General features: G+C 37.9%; 1 protein-coding gene across 7 annotated transcripts in view; it reads left to right on the top strand.

Annotated features, from left to right (window-relative positions):
• Positions 1 to 13663, top strand: part of LOC123878305 (golgin subfamily A member 6-like protein 22) — a 55455-nt gene that overhangs the window by 40753 nt on the left and 1039 nt on the right. For 2 of the 7 annotated variants that reach the window (XM_045925458.1, XM_045925452.1), the window contains exons 4-15: positions 402 to 544; positions 1903 to 2064; positions 2612 to 2848; positions 3054 to 3263; positions 3727 to 3904; positions 4411 to 4575; positions 5085 to 5210; positions 5718 to 5820; positions 9355 to 9486; positions 10842 to 10973; positions 11383 to 11543; positions 12321 to 12516. In XM_045925458.1, the coding sequence (XP_045781414.1) occupies positions 402 to 544; positions 1903 to 2064; positions 2612 to 2848; positions 3054 to 3263; positions 3727 to 3904; positions 4411 to 4575; positions 5085 to 5210; positions 5718 to 5820; positions 9355 to 9486; positions 10842 to 10973; positions 11383 to 11543; positions 12321 to 12511 (1940 nt within the window). In that variant the 3' untranslated portion in view covers positions 12512 to 12516. Of the gene's footprint in view, positions 1 to 401; positions 545 to 1902; positions 2065 to 2611; positions 2849 to 3053; positions 3264 to 3726; positions 3905 to 4410; positions 4576 to 5084; positions 5211 to 5717; positions 5821 to 8348; positions 8847 to 9354; positions 9487 to 10841; positions 10974 to 11382; positions 11549 to 12320; positions 12517 to 13663 lie in introns of those variants that run through there. The other 5 variants (XM_045925453.1, XM_045925454.1, XM_045925455.1 and 2 more) reach the window with 5 other exon arrangements.

Here is a 13663-nt window from a genome sequence, read left to right as displayed (position 1 = left end):
GGACCGATTTGGAAATATTTTTTTTTATTTGAAAGGGTATATATATATAAGGTACTGTGCAGGTGGTCCCATATAAATTTGGTGAAAATCTGATGAATATCTTCGGAGATGGAGAACAGAACTCCTCAATGGATGAGAGCAAATTGCTCGCGATTAGTGTAATAGCTTAGTAAACAGTAGGGTTTTAACTGGGCATAGCATATTATAGTACAGTGGGGCTTCTAAAAATTGTGAAATAAAAAATTTTCAAAAGAAAAATAAAACCGCCTTAAAAACCACAAACACTAAAAAGTAAAGTACATTACAAGTGTAGCTAAACAAAAGATATTTTTTACTTTTTAGTGTTTGTGGTTTTGAAGTCGGTTTTATTTTTCTTTTGTTTACACTTGTGTTATTTTCAGACGAGGCAATCAGACAACTTCGGTTGGAGTTGGAAGATGCGATCTCACGGCGAGCTCAGCTGGAGTCCAGGGTGCAGGCGCTGGAAAGAGATAAAGAGAGACTCGAGAGGGAGAAGCTGGAGCAGGAGCAGAAGGCAAAAGAAGTAAGAATTTGCATCTCTACAACTCTAGGTGCCCAGTGGTCACAGCTAGGTACCCGATGTTTTATAGCCTACTAGCTGATACCCGCGACTTCGTTCGCGTGGATGTAGGTTTTTTAAAATTCCCGTGGGAACTCTTTGATTTTCCGGGATAAAAAGTAGCCTATGTGCTAATCCAGGGCTATTAATCTATTGCCATTCTAAATTTCAGCCCAATTCGTCCAGTTTGCGTGAAGGAGTAACAAACATACACACACACACACACACACACACACACACACACACACACACACACAAACTGTCGTCTTTATAATATTGAGAATACCCAGAATGCTGGTGTGGCTGCTACGAAGGCGCTGTAAGGAGTGAGGTCATCTTTTTACGGATGATGGCATGAAACCCATCAGTCATGGTCTCTTTTTTTTCTCTCTCTCTTCTGGCTTTACAAAGATTAGCCAATGTCAAGTTTGTAGTTATTTGTAACAAGTTAGTTAAACTATACAAGTGTGGACCCCGTCTGTGCCGGCGCTCGCCGACACACGCGCGGCACCCCCTTAGAGCGCTTTCCAGTCAGTTTTAACAAAAAAAAAAAAACACTCCAAAAAGGCAGAACACGCCCGCCAGCTAACACCAACACAGACGAAGTCCCTCATGGTTTCTTCACCTAGGTTTGAACACAACCACAAGCCGTTATCATCATCATCATATGTGCAAGACCTGGGCATGTGGAAGTCTCTACAAGAGACATATGTCCAGCTGTGGGCAACGGACGTCTATCGGTTGACGTTGATGATGATAAGAGCCTCGATAGCTCAACGGTCGAGGAGCGGATTGAATTCCGAAAGGTCGGCGGTTCAAACCCCACCCGTTGCACTATTGTCGTACCCACTCCTGGCACAAGCTTTACGCATAATTGGAGGGGAAAGGGGAGTATTAGTCATGATTAGCATGACTAGTAATATTCTTATTTAACAAATTTGAAATGAAAGTCCTGTTTTGAAATACCTACCTAGTTCCTACTAGGTAGGTATGCTCTACTATCTAGTTTCTCCTTTCACCAAAGGTTACTTGGTGGAGATTGATCTAAGCAATAAGGCCGTCTTTGCATACAATTATTTTTTGTTTTTAGTTTCTTTTTGTCTTGATTATTTCACATTTTGTGTGTAATAAAGTTCTATCTATCTATCTACAGTCCGACAAGGCTCTTTTGGCAATTGAGTGAGGGCGCAGTTGTCGCTTTATGCCGACACAGCGAACTATCAACAAGTGCACTTCTCAAGATGGCGGCTTTAGTTCCGATTTTGACCACGCGCCAAAACAGCCTTGTGGGACTGTATCTATCTGCCTAATTTTTTCCACAGACCCTAGAAGCAGCAGAAGAGAACACAGCAAAATGGCGGGCGGCGCACGAAGCGGCGAGGTCACAGGCGGCGGCGCGGGCAGAGCGGATGCTGGCTGATTGTGAGTGGAAGATGAGGGAGCTAGAGAAAAGAGCTAGAGATGCGGAGAAAGAGAAGAGAGAGGTAAGTCCACTGCCAAATGGTAGAAAATTTGAAGGAGGCTATGATGAATGCATGCCATCTCTCACTTACCATCTCTGCAACGGACCACCGCTTGATGAACCACTATGAGGAGTCACGATCAACCCATCCACAGCCACTACTGAGCACAGAGTTTCTCTTAAAATGACAGGGGCTAAGGCCATAGTCCACCCTGCTGGCCAAATGCAGATCGACAAACTACACATACCTTTGAGAATATTATGAAAATTCTCAAGCCCTTACAAATTTTGTCCTTCACCGTTGAAATAAGTGATATTTAGTGGCTTTAAACAATTGATTGGGGGGGGGGGGGGCAACCAATACCTGTAAGGCCGCATCGGCTGCTGCCTCTGGTACTGCAAATTTTCATGGGCGGCGGTAATCACCTAACATCAAGTGACCCGCCTGCTCATTTGCTCGCTATTTTTATTTTTTTAATTGACTTCTACTAGAACAGGTCGAAGTCTTAACCACTAGGCTCATCATCATCATCATCATCACGTTTCTTAAATCATAAATTATTGTTCAGTTAACAGAAACAGTCCAACAACTCAAAGCCGCCCCACCAACGCCCTCCCACGTCGCAGAACTACAACAACTTAGGGGCCTGGCCTCTGAACAACAGAGGTCCATCCAGTCCCTCACGCTGCAAATACAGAAGATAGAGACAAGAGAAGAAGCTTTGAAGCTAGAGGTGCATAGACTGAAGGATCTGCTGGCGAAAGAGGAGAGGATACAGAAGGACAAAGAAGAACAGCATTTGCAAGTAAGTAAGTGGTAGTATAGACGAGAATCTAGAAGGTGATGTGGTATTCATGCCAGAAAGCAATGATTTTCTTAAAGACATTACTTATAGACAGGACTATAACAGGCCAAAATAAACTTGGGAAGTGATGTGGGTTGTAGAAATAGAAGTAGAGAAAGAGATATGTATTGAATAACATTTAAAAGTTTAATTTTAACTTTTTCAGAAAATAGAACGTCTAGAACAACAGCATTCCGACAAAATTACAGCGCTTAAAGCTGAACACTCTGAAGCTGTAGCGAACGCGGCCAGCGCTCGTGCAGCGCTTGAGAGAGCACAAGCGGACAGGACAAGGACGGCGATAGCGCAGCTGCGAGCCGAGGCAGAAAAGGATGGCAAAAACGCTGACAGGAAGCTGAGGGAATTGACCACCAGGGTGAGTAGAGTAGCGCTTCAAGTTAAACGCACTTAAGTTGGGGAGATAGAAGTTAGCGCTTGAGCAACGCTTGAAAGGTGACACGCGGTCATGATAAGGACGGCGATAGCATTGCTGTGAGCTAAGGCAGAGAAGGACGGCAAAAACGCTGACAGGAAGCTGAGGGAATTGACCATTAGGGTGAGTAGAGTAGCGCTTCAAGTTAAACGCACTAAAGTTGAGGAGATAGAAGTTAGCGCTTGAGCAGCGCTTGAGAGAGCACAAGTAGACAGGATAAGGACGGCTAAAGCGCTGAGGCAGAGAAGGACGTAAAAAATGTATGGTCTTCCATAATTTGACAACCTGAAGAAAGAATACCCACGTTTCGGAGGTTTCTAGCACAATACTTTAGTATTAAATAGGTACTGTTGACAGCCCCTCGAGGCGACGCAGCTTCTGATCATAATAATCTTTTTATCCCCAGTTCGAGAACCTGAAAGAAGTGCTAGCATCAAAGGAGACCCAGTTCGAGCAGGCGATCGCAGAAGCTCACAGCAAAGCCGACTGGGACATCCTGCAGCTGCGCCACTTGCTGGACAAGGCGGACATTACATACGCCAACAATATTGAGGCTATGAACCAACGCTTCGAGAGGGAGAAAGGTATAACACATAACTAATTATGTTGTAAATCATCTCTTAAATAAATTGACAGGTCTAACACCCGTATTCACAAACGTTACTATGAGGTGTCATAGTGCGCTCAAACGCACAGTGTCGGTTCCACCATGGATGACTGTATCACGTCAATTTACAATGATCTGATTGGTGGAACCTACACTATGCGTTCGAGCGCACTGTGAGACCTCATAGTAACGTTTGTGAATACGGCCGTTAATCTAGTACTTGGTAGTCCTTTTCTGCAAGAAACAATTATTATGAAAAGGTATTGTCTTTTCATTGGTAGATGTTTTTGACGATTCCAAAGTACTTATAAAAATCTAATTAAATAATCAATCGTCGACCAATCAGAGGTGATTGCGATCTTGACATTGTAGCTATTTTCTACCGCATTCGAGTTGCAAGTATTTTTGCCATCGCTACGCGCCAAGCCTATAGGTACTAGAATACAGCTGGTTATCTATACAATTTAATGTTGATATTTACAGAGCAATTAATAAATGAGTGGTCAGAGAAAGTTAGAGAAGTAGAAGAACAAGCGGCTACCGCGGCGACGGAAGCGAAGAAGATTCTAGAAGCTACCAGAATGAAACTGATCGCGGAGAAGAACGAAGTCATGAACAAACTTAAGGAGAAACATCAGCAGGAAGTCGGTAAGATATTACTCTACTTGTATAAATACGTGGGTAAAGAAGTATAAGAGCAAAGGGACACAGCAGATAGTGAAGCGAAGAAGATTCTAGAAGCAACCAGAATGAAACTGATGGCGGAGTAAAACGAAGTCGTAAATAAACATGAGGAGGAACAGCAGGAAATCGGTAAGATAATCTATTCGTATAAATTAGTTAGTAGGGAATAGTATAAGAGCTATGAGATATCAGTTAGTGAAGCGAAGAAGATTCTAGAAGAAACGAGAATCAAACTGATCGCGGAGAAGAAAGAAGTCAATCTGAAGGAGAAACATTAGCAGGAAGTCGGTAAAATGATTTGTATGCTTTGAGCATATTTGACAATGGAGGCTATCTTCTCTAAAGATTTTTTGAATAAAGTTAGTCTGAAATATCATTGCAAATCCAAAATTCTTATAAATAAATTAAACTAGCAATCCGGTCACAATTTTTTCAAAATTGAATTGAAACAAATAATAAAATGCTCTTTACAGATAACCAGTGGGAGTATTTCATGTCAGACAAAGAAAACTGTCTGGAACGCATGAAGGCGGAGTGCCGGCAAGAGGGAGAAGAAGAACGGCTGAAGAGGGAGAAAGAGCTACTGGAAGAAATTGCAGGTAAGAGGGAGGTAGAAATAGCAACCTGTTATAGGTTTCATATCAGATAAAGAGAATCAATCTCTTCAGCCTGGAATGAGGGAGATTGAGAAAGGCTGAAGAGGGAGAAACAGCTTTCGGAAGAAGTTGCAGGTAAGAGAGATAGAGATAACACCAGATTATATTTCAAGTCAAACAAAGAGTAAGTATCTATAAAACGGAATATAAAGAAGATGAAGAATGACTCAAGAAGGGAAAAGAGTTATTACAAGAAAGAGTAACATATTAGTTAAGTACAAATATGATCAGTGGGAATATTTTATGACAGACAAAAAAAAACTGTTAGAGGGAGACGAAGATCGACTTTGACGAGAGAAAAGCTAATGAAAGAAATTGGAGACAAGAGGCAATAGGAATTTATTTAAAAAGCTGAAAGGTTTAAAAACAAGAGTTTGTCATTTTCAGTTTTTCAGGCCAGGGATACAATTATTGCTTTTCTTGAATACATAAACAACATATTTTTTACAGAATTAAAATCGCAAATTCACTCAAAAACCACAGACTACGAACAGCTGGCAACCAAAGCCGCCGCCTGTGGGCGGGAACTAGCCGTCACAGAGCAAGAGCTAAGGTAAGAAGAAAGTGCATGATTGGTTGAATACAAATCTCTAAATTGACAGATCTAATAGTATTGCTGTCCTTTTTCACAGAGAACTTTGTGAAAAGGATAGCATTACCTGGGTACCGAAAACATGCCCAAAACGTATACTTAATGCTTGTTCGTCTCAGTTGCATTACTAAATAAGGCTGTACCTATTTATTGCACGCTACTTATCACATTAAATTTATAAAAATAGTTTAAGAAATTATTTTTTTCTTTGTGCATGTGCTTCTTAAAATCGTTTTTTTTTAATAAAAATATTTTTTTTTTGAAAATATTTAAACTGCCATAAACATTGCCATAAAAATTAATTCTTAGATATATAAAGTCTTAGATCTTAGGTTAAGCAATTACCTAACGTATAAAAAATAATAGTTCATTTAAAATAATAAATCAATTACTGACTGTAGGTACACATCTGTAATAGTTGATTCAAAATATTTTATACAGGGTGTTTGGTAATTAGTATATAATGACGACACGTACCCATGCTACTTTGATCTGATAAACACAATGCTGAAGTATAATGACGAAATAAAATTGTAAAAATTTCCATTTAAAAAAAATTTATGACCAAGTTTTTATGGCCCTAATGTGCCCTAACTCACTGAGATCGTTGGCCTCGGCCTATCTAAAGATGGCCAACGATCTCAGTGAGTTAGGGCACGTTAGGGTCATGAAAACTGTGACATAATTTTTTTTTTCATTTTTGTATGGAAATTTTTGTAATTTTATTTCGTCATTGTACTTCAGCATTGTGTTTATCAGATCAAAGTAGAATGGGTACCTATGTGTCGTCATTACCAAACACCCTGTATTTGATAGAATCGGTTAGAATTTTTTTTTGCCCATTTAATAACAGTTTATTTTAATATTACTTAGGTACAAGAGGTTTGACATGTTAAATTTTTAAATAAAGTACTTAATGCATAAATTAGGTTCAGTTATTAGTTTTTATGGCAACAAGACTAATAGTTTTTACCATAATACTTATTCCATTTATTCAATTAACCTTCACTCCCACTCCCAATCGAAACTGGTAGCTGAATTTATCCTTTAAAACACTATTTTAAGATTTTAAACATTAATTCAATAAAATGAAATAAAAATGCATGAAGATTTTTCATTAATCATATTTTATGAATAAAATATTGTCTTTTGGACAAATTTGGCTACCATACCTATCAAAGGTGCATGTCAATCTGTCATAATCCATGTCAATATGTCAAATAAATGTAAAGTAGGTAACTAAAACTATACTTAACTGTACATTTTGCACTCCCTACATAGAACATTTTCAAAATGGCGATCTCTAAATTTTTAATAAATTACATGATACCGTACATATACCTTTTTTGTGCTATATTTTGGAGGATTGTATTATTTAACGTTTAATTTCCTACAAATTCTGAAGACTCACTTTTATTTTTATGATAATTTTCATTTAGAGGTCGCTTCCATCAAATTCATACACAAACGCACTTACTTTTATTTTAATCATCAATACACATAGATGTGTAACGTGTCATAAAATCATTTAATTCACTTCAATACTATACCTACATAATTATTATTATCATATTATTATGAAATCCAACGTCCAAAAGGCAGTATTTTAAAATTAAAACAAAATAACCAATAATGTTATTTCAAATAATTCAAATTTTATTGTGTAAAAATAGGTTATGTAAAACTGTAGTTAGTAATATACTTAAATAGTAGTTATTACATAATATGTTGCAAAGCACTGTGCACTTCCCATAGCTTTTCGCACCTGCAAAATGAAACAAAGTATTATGGTCACAGTCACAATATGTACAGCACTGCATAACGTATGTACAACGACTTTCATTATGACTTAGGCTTAAGCAATTTAAGCAGAAATTATGAATACCCAACGATTAAAGATGTGTGTATGAAAAAGCATAAATATTGTGAAAGCAGATTTGATCTAAAGGACCACTGATTTGTATCAAGCAATAAACGAGTTTCGTCGGAGCTGGTGGATGTTTTTTCCCCCTACGTCATACGGCTTATACTTTCAAGTCATAAAAGTCTCGAGATTTTTTAAAATTAAATAGGCATGCGCTTGACTTCAACTACACCACATAGTAGATGATGATGCAGTAAAAGGTGGAACGCACCTGGCTAATAGCTGCCTGTACACATTTCTTTTAAAGGTCTTAATATTGTAACTGGTGAGCAAAATGAAACGGCTTAACGCTGAGACCAGAATGTTGAGATTTTGCGCATAAATTCTGCAACTAATGTGGCCCCCTACTAGGAAAGCATATTCAGAAAATCCGCCCGAACGAAGCTAGGTGGTATATATTTAATGGACTTTTCTCATAGTTTTCATTTGCAATAGACCTTACAGAAGAATCTAGATTTTGCCATATATGTATTTTCGCACGTAAATCAGCACATATTGCACATATTATAGAGAAATAAAATAATTTACAACTACCCTACATTGGTTGTCCAATCGTTGTCTACAGTTGCGGCTGGGTGGGGACTCTAGTGGCGCCCTGCGCTTGCGTACTCATCGGATCTCTCCGTCTCGCTTTCGCGGCGCTCCTACTCTCTCTAGCACTCATATTCTATAGACGCTACAGGAGAAAACATTGATGCCTATATTTATTTATATAAAAATATAGGTTCTATTAATGAGAAACAATAATTTTATTAACTCTAGTGGTACCTATGTATGTAAAATTTTACTTAGCTTTCTGACCAATAAAGTATTAATTGATATTTTTATGAATGTAACAAGGTAAAATGTTAAAGAATATGTATTAGGTACCTAACACTTGCCTATATGAAATTAAAATACTGCCTATTTGGACTGACATATTTTATTGTGATTTACAAAATGTTCATTATATTAAAATAATAATCATTTTTCATTATTTTAAATATCATATATTTTTAATATATTCGTATAAAACTAGTCACTTGCTGTATAATATATAACAATTTTCATTAGATTCATTGTTTTATACAAGTATTATGTTGTCTGTCTAAAAATAAAAAGTAACTAGATCTATCGATATAGTATCTTTATGTGTATAATAATATTATTATCTAGTAATTCTGTATAGCTTATAAGCATTTTTATGTGCACTAAAAGTGTTATAAGTTAGCTTAATATTCTTTTCGAAATTGCTCAACTTTTAACGCTTGCAAATTTTTAATTTACCTAAGTAAAAAAAAGTTTTATAATTTTATATTTTTTAATAAAGATACAGTTTTTGCTTTAAAAAAGTTGATTTATTGCACCAATTTTTCCCTGGCATAAGTATGAATTTTAAATTACTTAACATTAGTTTTAATTTTCAGTTTTATTGCTTAACTACATATTTTTTTTTTTTACAAGTTTTACAATTTTCGAAATTCAATTCACAACTGTCATATTTCCCGCCAAAACACAAAACAAGGCAAAGATCAACAATCGTACAGCCCAAACACTTACCGGTTTTCCCCTGACACTAACTATTTAAATAGAGAAGCGCTGGCGAGAGAGAAGGAGCTACGTGAGAAGAGATCAGAAGATGCCAACAAGATCAAACAACTGGGGCGAGCGAATCAAGAGCAGATAGAGCATTTGACTAGGAAATGCGCTTGTTTGAGGAAGCTGTGAGTACTTATTACAGAACTTTAATGTAGCCCGGTAAGTGGTAGAGTTAGCAACAATTGGTTTGCACCCATCAGTACGAGCTTATAATTTTAGGTCAGGACTTACCGAATTTAACTTTAAACACAAGTTAAAATCATACTTTCTTAACAAATCATAACCATTCCCATTTTTGAAAAATTAAATAGAACAATTATCTTCTGTAAATTATGTATATTATTTACTAGAAGATGCCCGCGGTTTCGCCCGCGTGGAATTCGGTTTTTTAAAATCCCGTAGGAACTCTTTGATTTTCCGGGATAAAAAGTAGCCTATGTGCTAATCCAGGATATTATCTATCTCCATTACAAATTTCAGCCAAATCCATTCAGTAGTTATTGCGTGAAAGAGTAACAAACATACACACACACACGCGCACATACAAACTTTCGCCTTTATAATATTAGTGTGATGGAAGGACTATACCCTATTGATTAATGGACAGAATGACTCGCAACAATAGTAATTATAGTGGTTTTTTTAAATTAATTATCTAACATTCAATATTAGATAATTAATTAAAAAAAAACTGATTATGGAGGGGTGCAAACCTACCTTTGTTGCCGACTGTACCTAGTATTTAACATTCAACACGCGATACAGCGCAGTGGTGGCAGCGAGTGTGATAGGGCTTCATCATTCTTCTTTTTTGATACTCGTACAAGATGATCCTCGTAACATTATCGTGGATTTAGGTTCTAGAATCCCGTGTCAAATCTTTTTTTAAGGTTCCAAACCTCAAAAGGAAAAACGAATCTTAAATACCACTTATAACACTTTGTTGTCTGTCTGTCTGTCAAGAAAACCTATAGGGTACTTCCCGTGGACCTAGAATCATGCAATTTGGTAGGTAGGTGGCTCTTATAGCATAAGTAAAGGAAAAAATCCGAAAACAGAATTTGTAGTTACATCACAAAAAAAAATTGACATTGCCAAAACATTTGGTTGCCTGGAAGAGATCGCTACGTAGCGATAAGGCCGCCAAATTGTACCTATATTTTGTTGAGCTTTGTATGTGTTTTTCTGTACTAATTTTGTGGTGTACAATAAAAGTATATTCATTCATTCATTCATTCAAAAAAAATTAAAATGTGTTCACGAAAATTTTAATTTACTAAATCACATATAGATGGCGCAGTCCGTTATTACCTTCCAGTGTTCTACATAAAGGTGTTAGGTATATCTTGAACGATAGTACGGAACCCCTAGTGCGCTAGTCCGACTAGCTCTTGACCGGTTTTTACCCTACTACGGCAAAGGCATAAGGAAGGGTTATGATTTTAGCAGTCTATGTATGTATTTTGTTGAACTATTTCAGTTTCGACGACATGCGCGGCCGGCTGGAGGCGCGCGAGCGCAGCGCGGAGCAGGAGGCCCGCGCGCGCGACAAGGAGCTGCACCAGCTGCGAGCCGAGGTCGCCAGGCTCACCAAGATACTCGTTGAACAGAGGTAACCGCGTATTACCAATTCTAAACCTAAGTAGTATAAGTACAAGTACCTACCTAGTTTTTGAGATAGACCCCGTCACAAAAATGATTTAAAACGGGCAATTTTGACGGCCCCCGTTTCTTTTTTTTTTAGTTGGCTATTACCCGCGGCTTCGCTCGCGTGACCCAAGGTTTTAATAATAATAATTGAGGTTTGTTACAATATTTTTTGGTGCAAAGATTCAATCAAGTAAAGATTTTTATATAAACACGTGGAAATGATACTGCCATTGTCGCAACTAGAATGCCATAAGCCTACTTTGTCGTAATTAGTTTACAAATTGCGGAAACCAAAGAAAATTTGAAGTTCGCGGGCAGACCCATCGCTTGCCCCATATTTGACGTTATTCAGCCCTGACTGTATTCGGCAGTTTATTTCGGCTAATAGCTCATGTTCGTCGTAGTTCGCCGAAGCTCGGCGCGCGCACGCGGGCGGACGGCTGCGAGACTGCGCGGGCGCAGGACGAGGCTTTTTTCTGCAAGAGCGCGCCTCTAGCGTGTGAGACGCAACCCAACGCGCCAAGACGGAAAGGTAATGTAAGTTTCTCCTTTACACATACTCACACTTAAATACCTCACTTCGCTCACTCAATAAACATTACAATAAAAAATGTACTTAGTAAGTATTTTTAGAATAGAATAGAATAGATTTTTATTCAAGTACACTTTTACAAGTGCTTTTGAATTGTCAAATAATTCACCACTGGTTCGGAATGCCGTTCCTACGGCACAATGCGCGGGGCTGCAATTGCTTGCATAGTATGGAATATTATTGTAAATTGAACAATTGAAAAGAGCAACCGCCGAGTTTCTTGCTGGTTCTTCTCGGTAGGAAAGGCATTCCGAACCAGTGGTAGATGCTCTTGACGATTCAAAAGTACATACTTGTAAAAGTCTAATTGAATAAAAATATTTTGAATTTGAATTAACTAGATTAATATTGCGGCGGCTAGTAGTAAAAAAATGGATCCTCCCTAAATGCCCAATCCCTAACACTTACCTCTAACTTTTCAGAGTGTGCGTTTTAAGCAATGAATATCCTTATCATGGCTTTAATGATAAAGGAAAGCATCGTGAGAAAATCTGAATGACTGAGAATACTCCATAACGTTCCAAAGGTGTGTGAAGTTTACCAATCAGCACTTTGCCAGCATGTTGGAGTATGGCCTGAACACTTGTCATTCTAAAAGGTGATCCTTCTCAGATATTTCGGCAGTATTTCTAGCTAGATCACAAAATGGCGAACAAGATTTCCCTTTCTCGATATATTTACGCGACTACGGAACCCTACTGACTAATTTTCTTACAGGCGGAACCCTCCGAACGCCAGAGCCAATCAGAAAGCGTCTAACCCTTCCAGACCTGCAGCCGCTTCCGCCGGAAGCGCGCCGCAACAACACAGAATATGACAATGGCCGTCCACGCGCCAGGAGCGTAGACCTACCCGCCGTTCAAGTACCCGTGAGAATCAGACAACTCGAGCAAAAGTATAGAGAATAATATTTCAAATAAATTAATAAAACAATTATTATTACATGTACCTATGTATTTATTACGCAAGAAAGAAATTAAAAAAATCAAAAGCTATTACCCAGAGTATTTTGATTTCTTTTAAGTCTCTTAAAAGAAATCAAAATGGCCGCCTTCGCGCCAAGAGCGTCGACTTACCCGCCGTTCAAGTGCCCGTGAGAATCAGGAATAATACTTAAAATAAATAAATAAAATCAATTTATATACCTATAAGTAGGTACATATTTAGTTATTTATTTCGCAAAAAAGAAGAAATTAAAAACCCAAAAGCCAGAGTCGTTGTCTTTTAAAAAAAAAGGCCGCCTTCGTGCCTTCGACATACTCGTATCTTTCCGGCGCCGTTCAAGTGTCCATGGTGTCTACTGTCCACGAGAATCAAGTGGAATCAAGACAACTCGAGCAGAAGTATGGGGAATAATAATAAGATAAATTAATAATTTTTAAACTGTTTGTATTTATTTACTTCACAAACAAGATAAAGTTGAAAAGCACTAAAACTCGCAGTGTTTCTCTACAGAAATCTAGCACAAAAATCTACTTTTCTTGGAAGGTTATCAACAGCGCCATCTATGAGGCTATTAAGGAACATACCCTAGGAAGGCCCTCCTATACTCTATTATCCACGGAAAGAAGTTAGTATAGCGATCTCTCTGTTACGTAATCCCATACAAATGACAGAGACGAAAATCTCAGTGGGTGTTAACCATTTTGAATCGCCAACCAATCACGAACGTAACTATATATTCGAATTGGATATCGAATGTTTTTTAAAACATTCCCGAATTGAATATCGAATGATGTTTTTTGAAAAAAAAAAAACGAATTTAAATTTCGAACGTTTTTTTAAAACATATTTGTGATTGGTTGATAGTTCAACATAGTAATCGCTAATCGCCCATTGAGATTTTCGTCTGTCATTTATATGGGTTTTTTTTTTCAAAAAGAATATTAGCCATGTTGAATGACTAATATTCCCCTTTCCTCTCCAACTAAGCGTCAGGCTTGTGCTAGGAGTAGGTACGACAATAGTGCAACGGGCGGGGTTTGAACCGTCGACCTTTCGGTTTACAGTCCACTTCTTTACCGGTTGAGCTATTGAGGATTAGCGACCCGCCCCGGTTT

Source organism: Maniola jurtina, chromosome 26 (genome assembly GCF_905333055.1).
Source record: "Maniola jurtina chromosome 26, ilManJurt1.1, whole genome shotgun sequence".
In the NCBI taxonomy this organism is placed as follows: Eukaryota; Metazoa; Arthropoda; class Insecta; order Lepidoptera; family Nymphalidae; genus Maniola; species Maniola jurtina.
Note: the sequence above shows the minus strand (reverse complement) of the source record. Positions and strands in the feature narration are given on the sequence as shown.